Below are 26,563 nucleotides of genomic sequence, written 5' to 3' on the forward strand. Positions count from 1 at the left end.
TCACCATCATCTTCCAAGATGTATGGTGTCCTCTGGGTTTCTGCATCCTCAGCATTTTTGCACCAAATGGGGAAAATTCTTCAGTGTTTCTGTAGGGAATTTATACTTCCTTCAAAATCTGTTGGTAGCCATTATATTAATAAGAATGTGAAAGTATCTACTTACATTCACTACTGCATAATGAGATTCTTTTCATCAGTTACCACTTTAAAATGTGCTTTCGACTTTAGGTGTCATCAAACTGTAAAGTAATGGGATCACATATCCTAGTGCTATGTGATGTTTGCAAGTGCTTTTATATACTCTTTAAAATAAATCTTAATGTCAAATAACTAGCTTTTATATAATTGAAACTATTTCAATTTTTATATACTATTTTGTAAGGTGCCACAAGTCCTGGTGTGCAGACACTGACATTTCAGCTTGTTCTGATAGAACTACAGCCTGCTTATGTTTGTTTCCTGGAAGCACATGTGGGGTCAACAAAAATAGATAAAATGCACTCCAAATCATTATTTTAACATAATATACAACTCACCATTCTCTTTATTTTTTTAATTGAGAGTAAGAGCAAGAGCCGGCAGTGGTCTTTACCACTAAATCTTTTAAAAGACGTCATTTTCCAAATTCCATAAAGTCTTTTGGACTTAACAGACATTTATGAGTTGTTTTCAATTTGGATATACATTTAAAATAGTGCAGAATATTTGAAAAGTAGTTTCCTTTTTAAAAGGGCAAACTGACTAGTACGATTTAGGGAGTCTGGATTTTTTCCCTCTGTGCTGCAGATGCGCTTAGTTCTGATTTGTATAATAGCCTATTTATCTTTACCTGCCCATGTAAAATTAATTTTAATCAAACAAAAAGTAGAGTTTTTGTTTTTCTCCTATGCTAAAAGCATTCTTACAATGTTCTAAGAATTCCTCCTAATTCTTTTTCAACCTTTTGGTTTTTATTTAAAGTTGTTACTAGGTGATCAGCTATAGTGAGCACTTTCACAAATAGGATAAAAGGCAATTAGAAATGTGCAGGAGAGAACAAGATTTAGATGCCACCACCCATTTTATGGTTTCCTTCTTAATTCTCTTGCAGATTACATAATAAACAGATCAATGATCAAATGTAGAGGTTCTATTAGTGACAGAGAAACGTGTTTTGCTATATAGGCAATGTTATAACTGTTTTACTTTCTGATACTTCATTTTTCTTTGCTTTTATTTTAAATATTTCAGATTCCAGATGGTCTGAGAAAAAAGCTACGTATCGAAATACATTCAACAGTCCGAATTAAGTCAGTTGAATCTGTTCCTAAAATTCCTGTATATCTTAGACTGCAACCCAAACAGAACTTAGTGAGTTGATATTCTTGGTCACGTATTTGTTCGTATATTGGAAAACTGATAATGTTGCTCTAGTCAAGGTTGGGCTTTTTTTCAATGTTTATTTGTTTTCATTTGTTAGATGATAGTTTGGAAGTTGTCTGTCATGTATGACACCATTCCAAAGAAATTTATTTTTAAATAATTCCTTGCTTTTTCTTTTTACTATATAAGTCATTTAAATTAAGAAGATGTTATGATTCACTTAAACAAGGCTTATCTAGTAATACTATTCTGTATTTTGATCAGTGATACCACAACATCAATCCATTGAATTTTGTTTTGCACTTGGTAAGTATTTCAAATAGTTTAGCATGTTATCTGTAACAATTTCTTATTTAAAGGAACTGGCAGAGGTTACAGAGGGTGGAGGAAATAGAACTGAATTTTAACTCCTAGTTCCCTGAAGCTATTAGAGGAATGCTGTATAGTACCTTTTAAATCATAGGGTCTTCCATTATTTCTCAAATTGTGAAAACTTCTGATGTCTTCCTTATTAAAAAGGATGTTGACATCATGAAGAAGAAATGGCATTGGTAGGGAAAAGATGCATTTTCTGTTTAATTAGGTCTCAAACCTAAAAAATTCCTCTCAAAATAGCAACAATAATAATAAACAATAATCAATAATAATTTTGCATCAGACCTTCATCTGCAGTACATTAATACTGGTTCCAACATAGCAAATTTTAAGTGTATAGGTTTACTACTATACAAACAAAACCAAGAAATAATCATAGAGTTAAAGGAAATACCTGTTTTAAGTGTTCTGGGAGAAGACATGCTTATACTCTTCAAACATTGCAGTGCCCAGTGGATTTCCTAAGAGAGACAATTGCAATAAAATTATTACAATTTTTATGTGCTGTTTAGGTTTTTACCTCCTTTTAATGCTGATATTTTTTCCCCATATGCTAAAGATTTAATTTTCTAGAGTTATATCATTGAATCCCTCTGTTTTTCTGTCAGTGAGACATATCCAGTCTTCCGAGTGAGGATCTGTGACAGTAAGAACATACTTTGTACCAGTTCTCACAGTCTGTCAGATGAGCTCTGGAATGACGTATATCTTCATAACATACCATATGCTTGTTTCTGTGCAACACTGGACTGATTATTCCCCATGTTAGCTGCCCCTCAAAACTTTAAATACAGCACTTCGTATCATAGCAGGGCTTATGTATGGTTTGTTCTTTATCCCCGATACTCTAGTTTCTTACCTACAGAGGAATGGTTGAACTCTTGAACTCTTTTTTTTTTTTTTTTTTTTTATGTTGGAGTTAAGAGCATGCTGTCAGTAATTTACTAAAATTGTACAATGTGGGAAAGAAGTTGTCTTCTCCTTTTCCATCATCCGGGGGAGTCCGTGCCTTTCAGTACGCCACAGTACAAAGTAGTGACATGTGCTTTTACATGTTTTAAATACAGATTTCTCCCCTTCTTTCTAATTCAGTTGAAGTTTTTTTAGTTCTTGGAACAAACCAGACAAAGACAGTAGGAAATATGACAGTAACTTTCATTTTTCTTTCTGAACACTGCTTCCATGATCTCGGCTGATTCCCCCTTTTTTGGGCAGGAATTATACTTCTGTGATTAGGAACTCAGCCAAGGTATATGTGATGTAGACTCAATTTCTTTAACTATTCAATTTGTCTAGGTGATCTGGGGTAAGTTGTTTGACCTCTTTGCGTGCTTGTTGAAGTTTGTTGGCGATGCCCCTGATCTAGATGAGCCCAAGCTTCTTTGTGTAGGAAGCAGAGTACACAGAGAAGAGAGGGATGTAGTGAGCACCCAAAATAAGTGACAGGTCAATACTGGTGCATATCTTGGGTGCTTTTTCAAACCTGAGTAGTGCTCTTGAATCTGGCAATACAGATAAGTAAAAGAAGAATAAAAGATTTTCCTTGCCCTCACATCAGTGTTCCAAAGATAAAATCTTTAAGGTCGTGGAAGATTCAGCTGTTGCTGTAGCAAGGGCTAGACAGATGCTTTCCATGGAGCAGTTGATAGAAAAGGTGTTTGTTGGCAAAATGTTACTTTCTGTATAAATAAAACTGTTATATCTTCTTCCATCTTTCTGCTACCATAAGAGAAACAAATGCCTCGTGCGTAGGAAGAAAACAGTTTTACTTACTAACACCTTGGTTTGCATAATTTCCCCTTTCTTTTTTCCTGTTTAGCATAAAGATATACATGAAGATGATGTTAAATCTGCTTTCAGTTCTTGGCTGCGGGATTCTGCTACCGATGATCTCCCGTGGGTAATGACAAGCACAGACTGTATACCTCTGTCTGTTAAAGAAGGTAAGGCTAATACTGACCTGTGCTGTAGCTGTCTTAACTGTCCATTATGGAATTTACTTAGGCAATACGCTATTTAATCTCCATATACACCATTTGGCATAACAGATACCTCTTACCCTGAAACTGTAACAATGAATTATGCTGTAATAATGATTAACCTTTTTTATTCTTTCATTTTGGATTATATTGTAGTAATTCAGAATACACTAATCTGTTTCATGTTATGAGGAATAAAAACTGAATTTATTTGGAATTTTAATAGTTGTTCCTTGGGTTTTTACAGGAACAGAGGAGTTTTTCCTTAGCGTAGTGCATCCTACGCACACTGAAGAAAATAAGTCTGAGAGTATTTTTATGCTGAGTCCCAGTTTGCTGCAAAAGGCCAATATACAAGTAAATATCACATAGTATCAGGTATCAAGTAATTTAAATTGTTATATTTGGTTAAAAATATATTACATTTTATATATAATGTATTTTGGTTTCCCTTTTTAAATAAATAATGACAACCTGTTCATTAAATTCATTAAATATCTGCATTCTTGATATGTTATTTATAGCCTCAGCATTGGTGAGATTATGGCATGCCACACTAGTTACTGAATTTCATAGTCTATATTAAATTCTTAGAAAAAATCATTTAGAGCAGAAGAGCCTCAGTACTGTCCAAGTTTGAGCATACTGTCCTTATACTTAGTTGTTCTTTCCCTTAATGCCTAAGCCACTGTAAAATCACTTCACAGTGTATCTGGCAGGAACGGTACCTTGTTCTGACGAAGATGAGACATATTCCCCATTCAAACCTACCAAGCTCACACTGCCTTCTCGTTTACATAGTTTCTGTGCATCTGTTTCTTCAGTCTCCTTTTTCAGGAGAGTAAATATTTCTATTTAATATTAGGATTACTGTTTCCATTAATAATTCTGATTGAACCAGTGCCTATGACTCCAGGTTTATGGTTATAGGAGTGGGATAACTTTTTTTTTTTTAAAACTGATACAGTTAAATTTTAGCAGAGAATTAAGGTGTCCTGTTTTGACTATTTAGAATAGATATTTTCCTGCAAAATTTAGGATTCCTATTCAAAAAGAAGTAGAACAAGACCTCTATTTCTATTGGTAGTAGAGAAGTACAAGAAGACTTCTACAAATTGTGCTAGTGACTGGTACTAAAATGAAAGGGTGAAATGCATTTCTTAATAGCAGTGTCAGCATCTCCTACCAGCCTGTCCTTATCTGTGAACCTCTCTCTTAGCCCTGTTTGCCTGCACAGCTTTCCATACTAGCTCCCCACTGAGCTAGACTGAAAAATTCATGTGGGTGAAAAAGCCAGGTGTTTTGTCAGGTTACTTTTCACCCAGATCAGACTCCTGATCTGATTTCACTATCTTGCCTCGAGTAGTTACTGGTAGGGAGAGAGATGATGGGCCGCACAGTCTGGTATAAAGAGCACTTGGCCTAACATCTTATCACAGGTTATTACATTACTGTAAACACGGGATTGTATTTTGGAAATAGTTGTATCGATGCCATTTTACCAATGCAGCTTTCTTCCAAGGGCAGTAAACTTCAGCAAAACATACATGTAACATTTTCTTTACACAATTCCAGAAATGGCTAGTCACTTCTATATCCTTCTTCTGTAGTTATATTTAATGCAAAGTACTAACTCTTTCCTTTGTTGTAGGTTCTTTTACACCCTCTAACTGGAACAGCTGACGGTGACAGCCAGCCACCTATGTGTGATACAGACAGGAACCTTCCTTACCACAAACTAAAAGATTTAGGGTGAGACGTTTTCATAGTAGAAAACATGGGAGGGAATGGGAATTTTAAAAAAAGAATATTGGTGGAAATGCAGATTTTTTGAAAACTAAGCCAGATCTAAAAAAACCTCTGCATCTTTTGGCTTGTGTCAGGTTCAGACCTTATCCTAGTGTATGTAGATGTTTAATTTTGTCCTCTGAATAGTTTTACTGCAGTGAATAGAAAACTTCATGTGACTGAAGGTACTTGCATACTGACAAGTTCACCATGTCTGACAGTAGAACTGCATGAGTTTCAGAAGAAATACTGATAGTTGAGTAGCTCTTGGTGTACTTCTAAGTAGTGTGAAACAGACCTCTATGTAGCAGTAAGGGATACTAGGGCTGTTTAGGCCGAGGTTTCCAAATGAATCAAAACTTATGTTGCAGTCTGTCTGTCAACCCTTAACTTAAACCTGTTTACTTGTTTAACTACATTTAATAGCATGGGTCGCAAAGAAACTTACTTCCTACAAGTTTTATCAGAATTGTCAGCTGAGGAGAGAAGTGCGGAGTGGTGTCTCCACTGGTAAAATGAGCAATGTAAGCTCAACAGCTGCTTGGTTAACCTGCTAGGTGGCCAGTGGCAGAGGTGTAGTCTGGAACTAGCCATAGGACATACTGGCTTTTCCCCAACAAATAAGTAATATGTAAAGCCGTGATCATGAGTATGAGGGAAGACAGTGGTACTGTGTAGTAAGCAAACCTGAAGTAGGGATGGAACGGAGAGGATGTGAGAGACTTGGAGTATTGTGGTAGTATGCTATCAGCACTGTGAAAGGCAGCTGAGGATGTTAATGAGGCATTGTGAAAAGCAACTGAGCATATTATTATTGAAGAGGGAATGGGAACTGCTATGGGGGTAGTGTGATAGGGATGGGATGTTGTAGGATAGCGATGTTAGAAACCAGGATTCATTTGTTTATTCCATTTCTCATGGAAAAACACTTTCTGTTTAAAGTTGAAATACAAAACTGACAGGCTTGTTGTTTGTGGATGTGAAAGGCTTTGTGTCTTGAAAGTCACAAAGATTTAGAACCGGTAAAGGATAAGGATGTCTTCAAAGGAACTATGTGTTACTTTATTCCGAAAAGGCTAGGAATTTTTCTGACCCAGGCATGCTCCATTGTTTTACCAATTTGTTACATTTTTAGTAGGTTGTTACTCAGACACTCAAATAGATGAAGCCCCAGAAGATGGTTAGCTTTTGTCTTCTGAGACCTACCTCGTGGTGTATAATGACTGGATGACCCTTCCATTGTGGGGGTGTCCTGCAGTGTCTGTCTGTGTCCCCTGTGTCACCACTGCAGAATAAAGATCTTCAGATTGAATTGTCTTTAGCTTTTTCTTGAAAAGATGAAGTACATCACAATGTGTCAGCATTGAAACTTCACCATGCTGCAAGCTATTACTGTTTACATTGTGTGTACTGATGCTACCCTAGGCCATTTAATGTTTTATTTGCTTTGCAGAGGAGTGGACAAATTAGGAACATCTGCCTTTGAACACATAAGCCACAGTCTTCTGGGGCGTCCTTTATCTCAGAAGCTGGCTGCTGTTGCTGTGGGACTGCGAAGTGGAGGGGTGCTTCTCACAGGAGGAAAGGTATGCACTTTGCTACTCTTTATTTGCAAACCCTCCCAGATTGTCTTCCACAGTTACAAAACTGTTTTCATTACATTTTTTTGATACCATGCAAATTCCAAAGAATTAAAGAAGAAGCTGGGAAAAAAAAGCAGTTAACTGAAGAGAGTTAATTCAGTAAAACATTATATTATATATTTGTATACAGATTTTGTGCACACTTCATCAATACATATTCAGATTTCATGTATATATATATATAATGTAAGTTTTAAGGATTGCAACCAATGCCATTTCAATTTGTTCCCTTAGGGGATTAATCTACTTTATTTTTATACTATAAGAAACACTTATTTTCTCTGAAATATTTGCATGAAAATAAGAATATAATATTTTCTCCTGTGTTCTAACATAAAATGGTAGTGGAGTTGATACTTTTGTTTTCCTGTTCCCTCTTATGGTGATCCATTTAATACCATATTCCACTGAAACTAAAAGATGTCTTAACATGAACTCAGTGGAATCAGAACACTACCCACAGTGGATGTATCCACTCTGAAATTGTTTATACTTCTTTCTATCTATGGCTTTGGTCTCTACCAAATGATATAAAGACAGAACATGTATATACTTTCGGTGAGGAATAAAACCAGTGTGCGTACAGCTTTCCCAGCTTGTTAACTGGTGTATACTGTGACCAAAACTCTACAGAAACAGAAGGAACTAGTTCTGTCAATTTACATTAGCTCGCATTTATTTTTGTAGGGAAGTGGAAAGTCGGCATTAGCAAAGGCCATCTGCAGAGAAGCGTTCGATAGACTGGATGCCCATGTGGAAGTAATTGATTGTAAACCTTTAAGAGGTATGATATTTTTTTTTCTTACTCTCAAATCTTTGCTGTATGATGATGCACAATTACAAAGTTACTATATTTACTCTGAATAATTTTTCTAGTATTATTACAGCTTTTGCAAGGATATTTGGTGCCTCGCAATGAGCATCTTTAACAGTCTGATGAAAACACAGCTGCCGTAAGCTTATTTCACACTTTTATCAATTTCTGTCCCATGTACCACCACCAAATTCAAACAATGCTTGCCGTACTTATTTCTGATTGTTACAAGATAGGAAGAAGTTGCAAGTTGAACTGTGTGGTTTTTTTCAGCTGTGCTAGCTGTAACGAGTGTTACATTAAAAAATTACAAGTGTTAAAGGATACCTGTATTAATCAGTGAAAAGATGACACAGGCACCAAAGAAGGATCGAACAACCAGCTGAAACCTGATTTATGATGGCATATTTACTTAACCTAGTGTATGTTGGCAGTAGTCATCTAACACTCATGATTATGAGTGATGATGATGATGAGATGAATCCTTAGATTTTGTGAGTTCAAAATAAGTATTTCACAGCAAAGATGTAAGAAGACAAAAAAGGCTTTTTTTACTCTTTCATCTACTGGCTTTCCTAAATAGTCTCGGTGTTACAGAGGCAGAGAATACTCAACTGTTTTGTTACAGAGCCCTTACATTGCATGGCTGTACTCTTTTTTCTCAAGTCCCTACTAAGCTCCTTGCTCCAGAGAAAAAGGGAAAGATTGATAAAGAGCTAGGTCCTTTGCTCTGAAAAATTCTTCCAATTGCAGGATTCTTTAATAGCTAATTTAGAGTGCTGTTGATACTGTTCTGTTTTTAACTGTCTAGAAATTAGAACTGTAGGCTTCTATAGTGGTTAGTGAAAGATGATAATTTCATTTTAGGACAGGTGGATCCTTCTAGTACTTTTTTTGATAGAAGATGTGGACTCTTTTCTTTACTGACTATTGACTCTGGTTTAATCTTGGTACCTGGATTTATAGGAGTAAAGTTAAGCTACACAAATCAAAACGTTGTAGTATTACATGAACAAGATGTAGTCAGTCTGATGATTTTTTTTCCTGATATGTTTTGTCATTAAAATTGTGTTTCTGTTTTAGGAAAAAGATTAGCAAACATAAGGAAAAGTGTGGAAGAAGCTTTTTTAGAGGCAGCATGGAGACAACCATCCATTCTTTTGATGGATGATCTTGATCACATTGTTGGAGTACCTTCTACACCAGAGCATGAGAACAGCCCTGAAACGGTTCAAAGCAATAGACTTGCTTATGGTAATACTGTGCTGCCTGTGTTTGGATAAAAATATAATGCATCTTGGAATTTCTTGCACCTCAATTGTACTGTCCTACATGGACAATTCTGTCCGTATCATTATTGCCTGTGGACGGTGTGGTATTCCATGGCAGGGATTCACAAATTACAAGTTTGTAGACCATTTGTGGACCACTAGCTGAATCAAAATGGTCCCCTCGGAGCTTGGAGTAGACATTGCCAATGGTACATACACCACCACTGCTGATGGCAATGGCTGTTGTCAGTACCACTGCCAGTGGCAGATGCTTCTCAGTTCCTTTTTATTTTGCTCATGCACTCAAATATGTTGCAATTGCTTACAAATTACAGATGAATCTTTAACTAATAATTACTTATAAGATCAATATTACAATTGACATATCATCAAAATTGATCATGTTTTCCATAATTATTATTTATAATTACAGAGATACATAAATTTGATACTTGTCGATGTTTAGAACTAACTTCTTTTAGCTGAGTACTAATTTCTTTATCATTCTACTTGGTATACTTTGTAGAACTTCCATTTTACAGTGTAACAATCCATAGATTTTAAAAATAAGATTATCAATTGTAGTTTGACATCCTGTATACAGTTTCTTTTTATTCCTTAAAATCTAGTCAGGGATAAGTAGCAAAAAAATTTAAATTTAAATGATCGAGATTAATATCTTGGTTTTTTAGCTGTATTCAACTCTGTTCATGTAAAATTAAAGCCGTAGCAAAAAATATCTTCCATTTCTTATCTCAGTTTGAGGGAGTTGGTGTAATTTTTTATTAAATTACTTTTGAAGGTCAGAAAATCGTACCATAATTTTTTTTAAAAAAATGTGCACTTAAGTTACTTGAAGAATTGTTTGTGTTTCTTATTATTTACAGGTATAATGCGTACAACAGAGTTTTAGAGTTTTAACTATAATTCCACCAGGATCTACCTTGCATCCATAATTTCTTTGACTTTCATATATTATTTTTTCCTAGATTGCTTATTTTCTAGGCTCAGCATCTATTTTTATTCTTGTAACTTTCCCTTTTTTGTTTGTATGGAGGGAATAATATTTCTAGAACAGTGATCATAGCACACAAAAAAAATCCCTGTTTAATATCCTGTGATAGACATCATCAGTGATGTTACAAATTTAGCTTTTAAAGAGCACTTCTGCTGGCATTTTATTAACGGAAGGTACTGTCCTAGGAAAAAAAAAAACAACATCTTTTATTTTTTTAATTTAAAAAAAGCCTCTAAACATGGGAATAAAACAGATATAGAATAAGATGTTACATTTTGTGTGTCCTAATGCTGATCTCCAGTATAGCAGAAATGACTGTTATGCAATGCAGAATCTTTTGTTATTTTGCAATTCATGGAGCAATGTCTTCTGTGTTTAGTTTTGAAAGATCTGATAAAAGAAGTTATTTCCATGGGAAGTTTGATTGCATTAATTGCCACAAGTCAGTCTGAACACTCTCTACATCCTTCCCTGGTTTCAGCTCAAGGAACTCACATATTTCAGTGCTTCAAATGTATCCGTTCTCCAGATCAGGTAAATTCAGGTAAAATGGTTAAAATGTTGTTTGCCTTCCCAGCAGCCTCAAATATAGTACTGGAACAGCTGCAAAAATAGTAGGTTACACCCAAAGATGACGAAAAATCTGGAAACCTTAGAAGTTCTTTCATGATATTTAAATACCTCAGAACTTATATCTGTCATTATAAAGTTTAAAAAAATAAAAGTAGTCCAGTGAAAACTCCCAGTTGGCCCCACTCTCCTTATCTTCAGTGGTGAGAGAAGGGTTGTTCAGAGGACATTCAGTTCAATGTAAAACAAGTCAGGTTGTCTAACATAGGTGAGATATACATGTCTCCTTGTTACCTGTAAGGGGATTCTAGAGGAGCAGCTTTGAAAAAACATGTAAGTCACTACAGTTAGAGAAATGAGATTAAATTTGAGTGTCTTTATTCACTCCTCACAGGAATAAGTATGCTCCTAGAATGTGTATTTTTAAAATGTTATTAAAACTAAATGTTAATTTTATGTGAGAGTTTTGAGTTAGTTTTCTATATTAATTACATCCCTCTACTTTTGAATATAGTCCATTTTGAAAAGTAAAATGGATAGAAGGAAGAATAAACAGTATAACTTCATTGCAGGAGAAAGCAGACACTTTGTACTTGTGCATGCCCTAATGACATGACACCAACATGGCAACTTATTTAACAGGGGATGTTCCTGCCTGCTTGTCTTGTGTCACAGGCTAGCTATTAAAAGCCACTGAGCAGGGGATTCTGTGTTAGATACAGTGTAGCTTTCTCCCACTTCCTGCAAGTTTGCTTTTATCATTTTTAATACTAATACGTGAATAAGCATGAGGCATCACTGGAAAAGTCAGGATCTCAAAAGACACCAAATGATCTGATGTGTTTTATCTAATGCAATATATTTAATCGCAAATATATTCTGCTTATATCAGCAAAATGAAAGAAGTTCCTTTTCCTGTTAAACAGAAAAAATGGGTGTAAAACAGTAGAATCTGTGGGGTGGAGGGTTGTTTCACTATAATTGTTGGGTTTAAGATAGCTGTGGCAAGATAAACATTTGTAGTTATGTAATGGGTGGATTTATTGAAATTCATCTGAAGAGCTAACTTTTATTTATATTCATGCCTGCTCAGATTTTGTCATTTGAAGGTTTGGTGACGTGTAAATATTTAAGGAAATTATCGTGAGTTGTATGTATTTACTTTTTGAATTTCTAAAATCCATATAAATATTAAACTCAGTATACACTTGCTGCACAATTCTGTTTTTCAGAAGCAAAGATGTGAAATCCTGTATTCAATAATAAAAAAGAAACTGAATTCTGATATAAAGAATTTCTCTGATCTTGACCTCCAATGTCTTGCAAAGGAAACGGAAGGTTTTGTTGCTAGAGATTTTACTATGCTGGTTGATCGTGCCATTCATGCCTGTGTTTCCAACCAGAATGCTTTTCAAAATGGTGGTATGTTGACAACAAAATCTCTTCTTTCATAGTCTTACTTCTGTTATCCAGAACCTGTGAAATAATACAGAAATAAAAAGCCGGGGTTAAAATGTATTTAATTGCTATATATTGTGAGAAATTTGTTACTGGTAGGCTGTGTGTTCTTTTTTTTGTTCAGGACTTTTTTTTTTCTTTAAGCAGAACTGAATCTCTCAACTACAGATTTTCAGAAAGCTCTAAAAGATTTTACTCCGTTAGCTCTGAGAAATGTCAACCTTCATAAACCTAAAGACATTGGCTGGGACAGGATTGGTGGCTTAAAAGATGTGAAGCAAATACTCATGGATACCATCATGTTACCTGCAAAGGTACCCAGTTCTTTTAAATTAGTTACTTGAATTGTGTATGTAACGTTAGTAGGGGAAGAGTTATTTTTAAGGTGTGACATGGTATTTGACAAAAAGACAACAGGTATGACTTTAAGCTACTTTTGTAGCTTCCCAGTCTTCAGCTGTCTTCAGCTACTGGAAAACTCTTTCTCCTTCCCCTTCCCTCTTCCAAATACAAAAGGCAATGGCTTGTGCATTTCTACAGATCAAGTGTTGCTCTAGAATACTGCAGTATTGCTAACATCATCTTTGCTACGCTCTGTGTTGCAGGGTTGGTTATTGGACTCTGTAAAGATAACGTTTCCAGCTGTCTTCTGCAGTGCTTTTGCTAGAGAAGTATTCTGTTCTGGATGAATGCAAATCCATCAATTCCCCTTTATTTTACTGTGGCCTTTCTGCCTTGCTTGCTTAAAACTTCCAGCACTGAGATGAGCCATCCATTTCAGTCTTCCAACAAAATGACTGAACAGTTTTCTGTGTAATGGACCGAATCTTTTACTGTATACTTATATAATTTAATCATATCAGTTCGTAATTAAAATAGGAATTTAGAAGTACCAACATGGACAGTATAAAGCTCTAGTGCATCCCTATTCTGTCCTGTTTCCTCTTGGTAGAAAATGCCACTTGTTTGTATTTTAAGTACCTATGAAGCCTAGGAACCCACTTGAGCCTAGGGCTAAACTAACAAGAGTCCAGATGAGCTCTTGTGATAATAATGTGGATAAAAGAAATTAGACACATTCTATTGAGACAAAAATCAACACTAATCAGTGATGTTACAGTACACTGCAGAATAATTACATATTTTAGAATATGTCTTGTTGAAATTCTTTTCCAGTATCCAGAATTATTTGCAAACCTGCCCTTACGACAGAGATCAGGAGTCTTGCTGTATGGAGCACCTGGAACAGGAAAAACACTATTAGCAGGAGTAGTTGCTCGAGAGAGTGGAATGAATTTCATCAGCATAAAGGTAGCAAGAGTTTGAAGATTAATTGATTCATTTTATTAATTGAATGAAATAGCTTAACAATACCTGTGAGTATGTGCTTGTGAGGTCAAAACACCAAAGTAAGAAACTCACATTTAAAATTCAGTATGTCTCTGGATATCCCTGACTTCTGGAACTTCAAAGTTTTATTACTTTGAGATGATATTTTTTTTTGTATAATTATTAGGCAGAATTACAAAATTTAATTAGATGTTCTTAGTTTCCTGTTTTTTATAACAAGAGCCTGGATTTTGCTTCCACTGGACAATGAAGTTGAGCAATGCATTTTAAACATATTTTCAAAATACGTATAAGCTGTTGCCTTGTGCTACCGTCATACATGTTCTGTTATAGTAGAAAAATGGAATTATTACTTTAAGTTGGAATCCTTAAAAGATTCTTTTGGCTTATCTAGACATCTCAGCTCTTCTATTCAGAGATACCACTCTCAGCTACAAGAAAATTCACTCCGGTATATAAAATCGATGCTGACATTGATTTGCACGTTAAAACTAAGAAACATACCATGAATGTTCTTTTCTGATTTTTTTTTTTTTTTTTAGGGACCAGAGCTGCTCAGCAAATACATTGGAGCGAGTGAGCAAGCAGTTCGAGATATCTTTAACAGGTTGGCTTTGTAAAGATTGGTCAGGTTATCAATGAATTTTATTGGTTGAAGCTCCAAGAAATAATTTTTTTGTCCTAGGAGAGACATAGCATCAGATCACAAAAGCATCTGAATTAATTAGTTATGCTGAACCAGATGTTCAGGTCTTGGCAAGTTCAACTTAACCATCATTATTTAAGAACTGAGCATTTTAGCTCAGATCAGGAGTGCATTTTGGAAGCTGAACTCCCAGTTCTCCCCATTTACAGTGTGTTCGTTCACATCACAGAACTGTCTTGGAAAACACATGCTGAATTCCTTTCAGATGACTCCAGGAGACAGACGAGTGCGCTCCAACTAGTAATGAACACTCAGTACATAGGATCATACTAGACTTGGTATTGAGGTCCTTGTTGCCAGTTGTTTTGTTTTTACAAATCTGTCCTTACTGACCCTCAGTGTTCACATATCCTGCATAGCCTTTGCTTCTTGTGTAGTTTACAGCGTAGGCAGTCTTTGTGTTAGATGTACATAAGCCAAGACTTCGTCTGCAGTGATTGGATTTTAGAGCTTTCATGTATATTAACACGACAGTTGAGTACTTCAGAAATTATAGAGTGAAAGGTGTGTCATAAAAATGAGCAGTGATTCCATTGCAATCCCATTCTTCAGAACCTCTAAATTTCTACAGAAAACAGATTTTCTCATCTCTCATTAAACGTAACTGTTCTCTGAAGCAAAAAGCAATTACCTTTAATATTTCTAAGCAGTTCTAGCTGTGACCCAAACTTAAACAGAATTTAAGTATTGTCTTTTTTTTACCTTTTAGAGCTCAGGCAGCTAAGCCTTGTATCATTTTCTTTGATGAGTTTGATTCTATTGCTCCTCGCCGAGGCCATGACAACACAGGAGTTACCGACCGAGTGGTTAACCAACTGTTGACTCAGTTAGATGGTGTGGAAGGCTTACAAGGTAGTAATTCATCTGTGCACTCCTTTTTATGCAAAAGTTTAGCAGATGTTAATGATATTTTTCTGCACTTTCCTAAGGAGTTTATGTGCTAGCTGCTACTAGTCGCCCAGACTTGATTGACCCTGCTTTGTTAAGGCCAGGTCGACTGGATAAGTGCCTGTACTGTCCACCTCCTGATCAGGTGAGGAAACAAAACATTTTACATGAGAGGCAAGTTAAAAAAAAAAAAGAAACTAATGGACTTTATTCTCCTTTTCTTTATATTTAGTGGCATTTCAAACCTCAACAGTGAACTTCATTGCCTAGCTCCAGTTACACAACAGTATAAATTCACTGATTTTAGTGTCAGTGTATTTGCATAAAACTGGGGAAAGACAAGGCCATTTACCACAGTCTACAGGATCAAATCATGTTCCTGTGGATACAGCTGATTTAAAAAAAAAAAAAAAAGAAGGAAACTAGTATGCAGAAAGAAATTGGAAGCAGGGTAGTGTTTATCATGTTCTGCGTCTTATCATGAGTCCGGTGGATCTGCCGTTTGCTTGAAGTGATGAACCATAGCTATTCCCAACACAACTCTTGAATTATCTGAAGTTTTCAGAGCAGTTTTATTCTGAATTCAGTTGATCCCCACTATTCTTTACCCACATTTAATTTGGAATATTCAAATTCTTTTTAAGTCAGATCTGTCACTAGTTAGGAAAGGAACGATTCCCATTGATTTTAGTGGGTTTTGGATCAGGCCTTTGAGGCTGTACAATATGTATCTTTGATTCCCCATTTTATGAGAAAAATTAGTGTTCATTTTCAGATTGGTTGGCACATGTAACAAGCACCACATCATTTCATTCTCAAACACACATGAAGAAGATGATCCTGTGCCTTAAGAATACAGATATAGACTCCCTTTTCCTTTTTTTTTTTTTTTTCTGTAAACCTCTGGTTTAGAATATGATCATTCAGGAGGTAAACAGAAGTTTTTCACTCTCATCATACTTCTCTTTGCAAAAGGACATATAAGCAGCAGAGTTCACTTTCATAGTTTTAAATATTTCATATATAAAATTCCCAGATATTAATGATATTTAGAGAAATATATTTTTCTGCATTTCGTACAGTTTCTCTTAGACTCTTCAAGAAATGTAACAAAATGTATGCCTATATTTTAAAGATTGATTACTGTACAGTATGTCTTATATGTACTATTATTAGGGTAGTATCTTCTTTAAAAAAGATCCTCCTTCAGATAGGAAGTTGCTTGTAATAGGGCCAAAGGCACTACCTAGCAATCAGGACAAGGAAAACAACAGGTTGCTTTACTGACATTTTTTTTTCCCTTTTTACAGAATTCACGCTATGAAATCTTAAAAGCTCTCAGTCATTCCCTGTCCTTGGCAAACGATGTGGACTTTCAGGATTTGGCAGCAAAAACAGAATGGTTCACAGGGGCTGACCTAAAAGCTTTATTGTACAATGCCCAATTAGAGGCAATCCATGCTAATTTAGGTTCAGGTTTAACACAGGTAAATAAAACTGATACAAAAGAAATCTCTGCTCTTTTTATTTTGACATGGATATGTTTGAAAGAGTTAATTTTATCCTTTTTTTTTTTCAAAATTATTTTTAATAAGGTTTAGTTTTCCTATATTTGTATACAGAGGATTAAAATCTTAATATGTTTGCAGAAAAAGGCAAGAATAATGTAAAAAATTAGTTTAAATACTTCTTAAACACTTTTTTTTTCCATTTTATGATAGGTGTTTAATGTTAAATAGATTTATGTAAGCCAAATCTGTTTATCATTGTTATGCGGAATGACTGACAGATCACTAGGAAGGATCCCACTCAGAGTTTCTTAGGAGTGGCTAGCAAATTCAGTTTTGAGGTGGCACATTTTGGATGATGGAGGAAGCAAGGAATTGGTGGATTTCGTGGAGTTGTTCCAGCAGACTGTGATTTAAGGTCAGGAGAGAAGAGAGAGGATGGTGATATCTGAAGTAGCCTGGTCTGGCTCATCTTCCAGGCACGAGCTAATACTTGCACTTCCAAGGTCCAGGATCCCACCCTTACATGACTGACAGGTTCTTTCCTCTTTTAGCCTCTATTCAGCCACCTTTCCTCACATTTCTAATGCCTGTCGTATGGTTCTAGCTGGAAAGGGACAGGCATGGCTTCCACTACATAGAGGTCAAAGGGAAGGGTTGGGTCAGGGGTGCAAAAGCAAAGAGACCTCTTGGGTTCTTTTTGTCCCAGCTGTTACCAAGTGATGGGTCTCTGAGGATGCACCTCTTAGTATTGGGAGGGATCTCCAGCATAATTACAATCTCCCTAACAATCCCTTCACTTGCAGCATCAGTAAGTAAGTAGTTGTAAGGATACCCCATGATTATCTGTCGTTAGAGGAGGCCGTTGTCTAAGGCAGTGGTCTCCAGAGTGGTGTGCAACCACCCCTGGTGGTGCACAAGACAGTCCATTGAGGTGCAGGAAGAAGATACTAGAACTTCAAAAGTACGTGTATATATATTAAAAATAAATAAATATGCATATATTTGGTGGAGTGCGCTCAGAAATTTTTTGGTGTACAATCAGAAAGGTTTGCAGACACCAGTCTAAAGCGACAACTGTGATTTCCACTTCCGCATGTAAAATGTGTTGCCTATGGCTGAAGAGGAGTACAGCAATTAGGCACTGTAAAAGTAGACTCACCACAATCTCCTAGAGCACTTTACACGAGATGCTGAAATGCCTGGAGGAAATGCTTGAGACAGAAGTGATACAGTGCTACAACAGAACTGTACATGAAGATTCCCAACACTTGCTCTTACCAAGTGAGCGAGACAGTTCAAAGCAAACAAATAAAACCTTAAAATTTCTCAAATTATTTTTCTAGCATGAAGACAGAAAGTTCTGCTTAAAGACATTGGATTTTCTTAACAAAATGTGTGGAAATGTGCACCCAGAGAAAGATTACTAGAATCAAATGTAAATTGATACTTTAATTTGCACTGTGTATGATTTTTTTTAAATGTATTTCAGATTACAATTAGTTACAAGTTAACACTTCTAATGTTCTGTTCTGTTCTTTGTCACAGGATTTTGGTTCTAGTTCTGATAGTGACTTCAGTCTCTCTTCCATGGTTTTTCTAAACCACAGCAGTGGCTCAGATGATTCGGCAACAGATGGAGAAGCAGGGCTAGAGCAATCTCTTATTTCTTTAGACATGTCTGACTTGCTTCCTGAAGATCCAAGGTCCAATATGTATCGTCTTTATTTTGGAAGCTCTTATGAATCAGAGCTGGGAAACGGAACTCCTTCAGAACTGGTAAATTACTTGCTTAATATTTTTAATTTTCTAAATATTTTCAGTTGTGAAGCAGAAAAACTGAACTAGGCAAATGGTATGGTTTTATAATTATAGTTTTGTCTGCTTTGTCCTTCAAACTGTCTTCATCCAATACCTTGTGGTCCACGGTGGGGAAGAACATGAAAGGATGTTATCTGGCAAAATACAATATGGACTTCTCTGCAACTTTGCAGGACTTTAAAATCAAAATCCCAAAACACTGCTTAATACCTTATAATGAGGCAAAATACATTCATACTAGATCTTATTGTCTGGTCTAATGGCTTGTTACCTTCCAACGTTTATTACTAAAACAGTTTTATTACCAATGACCATCCAGCTTTCAAAAGGTAATACTTTTTGGACTATTGGACGAGGGAAAAGCAGTGAATATTGTCTACCCAGATTTTTGAAAAGCATTCGACACAGTTCCCCATAGAATTCTCATAGAAAAACTGGCTGCTCAGGGCCTGGATGAGTGTATGGTCTGCTGGATCAAGCACTGGCTGGACGGGCGGTCCCAGAGAGTGGTGGCCAATGGAGCTAAATCCAGCTGGAGGCTGGTCACAAGTGATGTTCCTCAGGGCTTGGTGTTGGGACCCTTTCTGTTTAACATTTATTGATGATCTTGATAAGGACATAGAGTGTATCATCAGTAAATTCGCAGATGACACCAAGTTAAGCGGGAGTGTCGATCTGCATGAAGATAGTGAGGCACTACAGAGGGACTTGGATAGGTTGGATCAGTGGGCCAACGTTAGTGGGATGAGCTTCAACAAGGACAAGTGCCAGGTCCTGCACTTGGGCCACAACAACCCCATGCATCGCTACAGGCTTGGGGAGGTGTGGCTGGAGAGCTGTCTGGAAGAGAAGGATCTGGGGGTTCTAACTGACAAGCAGCTGAACATGAGCCAGCAGTGTGCCCAGGTGGCCAAGAAAGCCAATGGCATCCTGGCTTGTATTAGAAATAGTGTGACCAGCAGAAGTAGAGAGGTGATAGTCCCCCTGTACTCTGCACTGGTGAGGCCACACCTTGAGTATTGTGTCCAGTTTTCAGCACCTCAATACGAGAGAGATATCAAGGTGCTGGAGCAAGTGCAGAGGAGGGCAATGAAGCTGGTGAAGGGCCTGGAGAATAAATCCTATGAGGAACAATTGAAGGAGCCGGGACTGTGTAGTTTGAGGAGGAGAAGGCTGAGGGGAGACCTCATCACTCTCTACAACTACCTGAAAGGACATTGTAGAGAGGTTGGTGCTGGTCTCTTCTCACATAATTAGGGATAGAACAAGAGGGAATGGCTTTAAACTGCAACAGGGGAGTTTTAGACTGGACATTAGGAAAACATTTTTCACGGAAAGAGTGGTCAGACAGTGGAATAGGCTGCCCAGGGAGGTGGTGGAGTCACCATCCCTGGATGTGTTTAAGGGTCGTTTAGATGAGATGCTGGGGGATATGGTGTAGGGGAGAACTTTGTAGAGTAGGGCTGATGGTTGGACTCGATGATCCCAAGGGTCTTTTCCAACCTGAATGATTCTGTGATTCTGTAATAATTTTAAGAATAAAACATTTTTCAGTTTCCAGTAGAGTGTGCATTAAGGGAATAATCTGACTATGGAATTGTGTAAACAGCAGAAGTAAGCCTTAGCTTCCACCGTTGCCCTTAAGAAGCAGAATTCCTGTTGTAGTATCACACTGGACAGACCGCAGCACGTTCTCTGGCTAGCTTGCAGATAGGGACGTGCTGGTTGGCTACCCAGCACCTGCATAGTGATCAGCTGGCCAGCTCGTCTCGCTTGGCTGCCAGGTAAGCAAAACAGAATATGCTGCCTCCGAGATCCTTACGGTGAACAGATGACTTGAGAGTTTGCGTGTGATCCATGGGACATTCATTTTCAAGATCTGTTGTAGAACTGTTACTACAAGTAGTTATCAAAGTTGTTAGACTAGTTTTCAAAACTGTCTTGCATTTATTCTTAAAGCCAAAAATAACTTACTTTGACATTGGAGAACTAATTACTGACTGCTACGCTGCTTTTGTATGTTTTATCTTGCGTTATAGATGACCGTGTTCAATTAACGTATCTTTAGAGACTTCAATTTTTCTTTCACTGTGAAAGTTTTTCAGCAAGGCTACAAGGACTTTGATCTCTTAAAGCTGTTGAACTTGAAAGTTGCATATTTTATCAAGTGCGCAGAGAGTCTGGAGGTGATGAATATTTAAATTATGAGTCATTCCAAAGCTAACTACATAAACTTGCTCAGATTTCAGAACCACTGATTTTCATCCATAAATAAAACAATGGACTTAGTAGACCTTTATTCTTTTTGACATAGGCCATTATAAAAAAAAAATCTAGATTTTTTCCAAACATGAAACACTTCATTTTCAAATTTTTACTTTTCCCAACACACCTTGGCAAATTAACCTAAATCTTTCTGTTCAAAAAGTTATGTATGTGATAGATTTTTAAGAGGAAGTACACTTTTTACCAGTGGAGGCAAGCTTTTACTGAATTGTAGGCTAAATTTTAACGGTGAAGTTGCTTTTTTTGGATCCATAATGAGTTAATGTATTTCTTCTTGTGGTCAATTTAGAGCTCTTTGTGTTTGTCTGGACCAAACTCCATAACCCATGATTTTACCAGCGTGACTCAGAGAGATGCAGCATTGCCACAACCTCCAATGCTTAGAACAACTTCTCAGGAAGACTCCCTGGAAAATAACCAGGAGCAGCAAATAGAGCACCTGAGGACAGAAATCAGTGCTATCAAAGCCAATTACAAAAGCAAGAATGGAGTATGGCAGTTTTTTCGATTATTTTTAGTCTTAACACTTTTCTATTGTTTTCCCACACTTCTTGGTATTTCAATAAATAACTTCTGCAATAATATTAAATAAAATGTAACAAAAATAGCAAAGATAAATGATACCTAGTTTGAGGAAAATAAGCCAGATGTTAACATTCATAGAACTAGATATCTATTTCTGTGTTATTAACATGGCGGGAGGGAAGTTGTGACTGTACTTACAATACATTTGTCTGTACGTGTAATAATGAGGTTTCAGAGTTACTGATATTCATGGCACTATATTTCTGTGGTAATTTTTCATTGTCTGTTCATCGCTCTGTTTTCAAGGAGGACAGCACCTTTAATCAGTCAGTGCTTGCCAAGAACACTTTAATTATTACCCAGTCCCATCTGATGACTGCACTTGAGGGTATAAGACCATCCATTAGCCAAGATGACTGGAAGAATTTTACTGAACTGTAAGTATTAAATTTTTTAGTTAATTGGGAATTCAGTGGAGATTTGGTCTCTTCACATTCCTTATTCATCAGAAACACAGTAGTAAGTTAATGTGGGAAACAGCAGTAGAGTTGAATAGCTTCTGACAGCAATTTTTTTCAGAAATATTAAATTACATACGGGGAAAGGGAGGATATTTTACCAGTGCATTGTCTTTTATTGTTTTTATTAATGTCAGACCTAGAAGTTCTAATCACAGACTAGAAGACCCTTTTATTATGTTAAGAGCTATACCAGTACAAAGAGGCACCAATTCTCTAAGACTTATAGCTAGGTCCTTCCTTCTCCCACTGAGTAGTAGCCCCTTGTATTTTCAAATTGCTGGGGATTGACTCTGTAGTGGTCTTTGTAGCTGCCGTGTTTGGGAAAAGGCAATAATCTGCAGAAGTATAAACATACTGAAAAGGAGAATGTGTCTCCTTCAACTTGGAAATGACTGGAGTGAAAAAGCTGGAAACTGGCATCAGGATGTTCTGTGATCTCATCCAGGGGTTCTTCTGACATGAAGATTGTTAAAGAATTGCCCTCCTCAGCTGATACACAGATAAGCAGGTCTTACAGCGGGGGAAAGAGAGAAGGAAGGGACAGGAAAGGAAGAGAATGAGAGGTGCTTCCCAGGACCCTATACCACCCTGTCCACTTCTGTTCCTTGTCCCACCTTCCCCATCCCGCCCAAAAAATTTAAAAAAAAAAAAAAAAGAAAAAAAGGAAGCAGGGCAGAGAGCTTTCTGAGTTGGGTTTGTGGATGAAAACTCCTCCAGGTCACCAGGTCTGAGGAGACATGCACTCCTCATTTCCTTAAAAATAAACAGCTGTAGTTCTGTGTTGCATTAATGTGTGTCTGAAGAGGCATATGCAAACAAGGGCATTTTGTAAGACTTTGCTAATATCTTTTTCTGTTTCCAGGTATGATAATTTTCAGAATCCCAAGAAGAGAAAAGGACAAGTTGGCTCAACATTCCGACCAGGACAAAAAATGACTCTAGCATAGTAACTTGTATTTGCTTGTAATTGCTAAGCTGTAACTGGAAATGACAAATGTGATTAAATCAGATTATTTATATTCATATAGATTTATTAATGCAGCAGTTGAAGATAAGTTTCTTTTGAACTTAAATACTGTAAAATTGTCACACTTTATTTTGAAGAAAATTGTCTTCCTTCAGATTGATATTAAATTTTTGAGAGAACATTGGTTGTGTTCTGCCCAGTTGTTTATCACATAAAATTTTAAATTTTGCTTTTTATCAATATAGTTGCCAAGACCTAACAGTTATTTCCTATCCTTGTTTATTTCCTCACCACAAATAGATTCTGTTTGAATAAACTGTAATATCTAATGGTGGAAATGTTTTTTAAAAATTCCATAAAGCCATTCTCTAATGGTTGGAGGGCTTAGAGAAGGGTGGTACTTCGTATGTTTATTGGTAGGCAACTAGGCTAGTATTTCCACAATAACTATTGGGGGGGAAAAAAAAAAAAGACAAACCAAGATAATTGTATCTTGTTTTCTGCAACTGTTTATTATTCAGAAGAACGTCAGGTTGCATTTCACAACAACTGTGTCTTCTTATCCCCATCTTTTCTTCTTGGAGACGATTCTGAAACATCTCTGATGTTTGGAAGCTTTCTAATGTTACATCCCAGAATTACTCACAACTACTGTCTTACATGAAGATTGTTAAAGAGTTGTCTTCCTTAGCTGATACATAGGTAAGCAGGTCTTAACAGGAGGGGAAAGAAGGAATGGGCAGGAAAGGAAGAAACTAGATATGTTTCCCATGAGCTTATATCACCCTCTCACAACATTTGCCAATACTGGGGGGTTTTGCTTGGTTGGTTTTTCACTAATCTTCCTTCCCTAATATTTACCTTCCTGAGGTAATTAGAAAACATGGATTTTTTTTTTTTCTTTCTTTCCTTTTTTTTTTTTGTGGTCTTTCAGAGCCATTATGTGCCTTTTCACACCTGTATTGCTTTGGGCCACTGGGCATTATTACCCCTTCTGTGATCAGATGGTATGCCCAGGCTCCCTCTGATTGTTTCTTCAGGTACATTGGTAGTAGCAGCCTTCCTCAAGCTGATCTTAGTGCTTGATCATATGGTTCCCACTACATATTTCAATTTGTTATCTCATTCATTGAAATGTATCGGGCTATGTCAGTAATTAGAAGAACCATCATATTGATTATATTGTTCACTGCTGTCTATTTGTAGTTCCTATTCCCAGTGCCAGCAAATAACCCAAAGAATGTTTGATTTAGATGTTTATGCTTGCAGCCTGGTACAGGTGAAGCCTGTGTACGCTACAAGCCTTGACACACTGCAAGTCTTAGCTTGTAGCAGTTAATACCCCCGATGTTCTCATTTACACTGAGCTATTGCTTTTTACTCATGCTTAACTCTTGCTTCAGTAGGTTTTGAAACTGAAAATCCTTATTGCATTACTACAGAGCTCTACTATTGTCAATACCACTTTGTCATTAAATCATAATTATTTTTTAAAAGTGGATATATGTTTGTTTAGCATGAGAGACATATCCTAGATTTTCCCTAACCTTGAGTTCATCTTTCTTATATAATACTGTCATTTCTTTCCTTGTTCACCTTGTTTTAAATGGCTGTAGAGGTGAATGTGAATAGGGGTTGAACAGATAAGCAATTTGCTGCAAAGGAGCAAATCATTCCCTGTCAGATGCTCCATGGTAACTCACATTTACACTGTGGTAAATGTAAGGTACTTTGAAGTAAATTATCTTTTAACACAAGAGGGCCAAAAAACATGGATATTGTTAATGAAGTGAAGCAGGTGGCAAGCCGTAACTACTCACTCTTTGTTTATGTGTCAAAACTCAAAAACTTCATGGTGGTTTGGGTTTTTTTTAAATTTAATTCTCCAGGTTCAGTAGTTAATTTTGGGCATTTCTGGCCTTCAAGAAGTAGTTTATTTATCAGTTTCTTGTCATTTTTTTTCCTAGGATTATTCAGTGACATTTTGAGCTCATTCAAAATATTTTTTCTCTTCTTTGAACTTCAAATTCCACATAGTTTTCATCTCTAACCTAAGGAAATGTTATATTATCTTCTTTTCAAATACTTGCATATGAAGCTTCAGCCCAATTAATTTCATTGATTAATTCCCATAGTTTCTCAGATAGCTCTAGAAGATTTTCACCTGTTCTTCCACCTACTGATTTAACAGTTTTTCAGTCAAAGGTTCTTTTCTACAACTAGCACTTCTATAAGAAGGTGGTCTTCTAGCTCTTTCCTTGCCAAGATTATTTAAAGTACATTGCTGTTTATTACACCTTTTCTGTTTGGTAAGGAAATCTTCAACTATTACAAAAGCATCCAGATTGGCCCACATTAGTAGTAGCTTCTATTAACTTATGTCTAGATAGTGGATGTACCAGATTCATTAAAAATGGAAATTATTTAACCTTCTTGGTAATGATAATCTCATAATGCACTGATACTTAAATCTGAAAGGACCAGTCAGAGGCCAATCATGATTGTAACAAAGCACCATAATCTATGGAATTATCTTCACACTTGGAGTCATTTAATTAGAATACTGTACTTCAATGCCAAGTATTGTATTGTAAAGTTAAAAAGGAAAGCATGCCTGCTGTTTGTTGAGGTCTGTGATGGTTTAGCCCCTGCCGGGGTCTGAGACCACGCGGCCGCTGCCCCTCCCCCACAAAGGGAGTGAAATACAAAGCCCCAAGACTGAAATAAGGGAAGGTTTAATACAACAATGCAATAGCAACACAACCAACAACAGCAATAACAATAACAGTAATAGTGATAGCAATGAACAGAGCAAAATAGCTACCAAATACAGCAGTTTGAAGCACGATATACAAAACCACGAGTGGCTCGCGCGCCAGGAAAAATGTGACCTGCCAGGATGTGACGTCCGCATGGTATCTGAATAACCCGGCTAGAGCTCCCCCCCACTGCTGGGGAAACTTAACCCTATCCTGGTTAAACCAGGACAAGGTCCTATCAGTCCTCAACGAAAATTAGATACTATACTGTCCTGGAAAATGTTTTTAAAACCCAGGAAGCCTAGGTTCCAAATCTGCTTTCCAAGTCTGCTCTCTTCCTTTCTACATGCAAGGTATGTTACCAGTGAACTAGCTCAGGTGCGTTAGTTCATACATCCCCCGACATATATAACCTGGACTGATGCCATGGGTAATACCATTTGATCCAAGAAAGTAGGTCACTATTTATAACTAGGTGCTGTCAGGTGATCCTTTGGTTATATTGACATCTCATTTTAAAAGCTAGCAGAGTATCTAAATGAAGCCTAGCTAAGATCTGTTATACAGGTGCATAAAGCCAATGTACAGGGAGCATAAAGCCTATAGCTAAATCAAGGGTAATCCCTTCTATCCAAGCATTGTGCAAGAAACCTCAGCTGGCCTGTGGAGGCTCTTTCACAAGGCTGGTATTCAGAAGTTCGCCCAGGGGAGAAAGAGACCCGTAACAAAGTTTGTTTCACGTTCTGTAGTCAGCGGGGATGTAGCTGCAACAGCTCGTGAAGATACCACAGGCAGCCAAACAATGGCTGTTGTGTTTGAGCCTTCTGACCTCTGTTTTCCAGTCTCTTCTGTCAAGTCAAGAACCAAGGAAACTCTGTGTGAACCAGCAACCTAAAGATGGACAAATCCTGTGCCTCCCTACTACGTCATCTGTTATTCCTACCTCCCTTAA

General features: G+C 36.9%; 1 protein-coding gene across 3 annotated transcripts in view; it reads left to right on the forward strand.

The window, feature by feature from the left end:
- Positions 1-23,031, forward strand: part of PEX1 (peroxisomal biogenesis factor 1) — a 29,062-nt gene extending 6,031 nt beyond the window's left edge. For 2 of the 3 annotated variants that reach the window (XM_074864523.1, XM_074864544.1), the window contains exons 6-24: positions 1,233-1,352; positions 3,559-3,682; positions 3,966-4,075; positions 5,370-5,470; positions 6,960-7,092; positions 7,837-7,933; positions 9,047-9,217; positions 10,632-10,786; positions 12,055-12,244; positions 12,428-12,594; positions 13,457-13,591; positions 14,173-14,237; positions 15,046-15,188; positions 15,266-15,369; positions 16,535-16,711; positions 18,281-18,511; positions 21,129-21,329; positions 21,671-21,801; positions 22,748-23,031. In XM_074864523.1, coding sequence (XP_074720624.1) covers positions 1,233-1,352; positions 3,559-3,682; positions 3,966-4,075; positions 5,370-5,470; positions 6,960-7,092; positions 7,837-7,933; positions 9,047-9,217; positions 10,632-10,786; positions 12,055-12,244; positions 12,428-12,594; positions 13,457-13,591; positions 14,173-14,237; positions 15,046-15,188; positions 15,266-15,369; positions 16,535-16,711; positions 18,281-18,511; positions 21,129-21,329; positions 21,671-21,801; positions 22,748-22,832 — 2,640 coding nt within the window. In that variant the 3' untranslated portion in view covers positions 22,833-23,031. The remainder of the gene's footprint in view (positions 1-1,232; positions 1,353-3,558; positions 3,683-3,965; positions 4,076-5,369; positions 5,471-6,959; positions 7,093-7,836; positions 7,934-9,046; positions 9,218-10,631; positions 10,787-12,054; positions 12,245-12,427; positions 12,595-13,456; positions 13,592-14,172; positions 14,238-15,045; positions 15,189-15,265; positions 15,370-16,534; positions 16,712-18,280; positions 18,512-21,128; positions 21,330-21,670; positions 21,802-22,747) is intronic. The other variant, XM_074864533.1, reaches the window with a different exon arrangement.
- The last annotated feature ends 3,532 nt before the right edge of the window (positions 23,032-26,563 follow it).

The sequence above is a fragment of the Strix uralensis genome, chromosome 1, assembly GCF_047716275.1.
Source record: "Strix uralensis isolate ZFMK-TIS-50842 chromosome 1, bStrUra1, whole genome shotgun sequence".
Lineage (NCBI taxonomy): Eukaryota > Metazoa > Chordata > Aves > Strigiformes > Strigidae > Strix > Strix uralensis.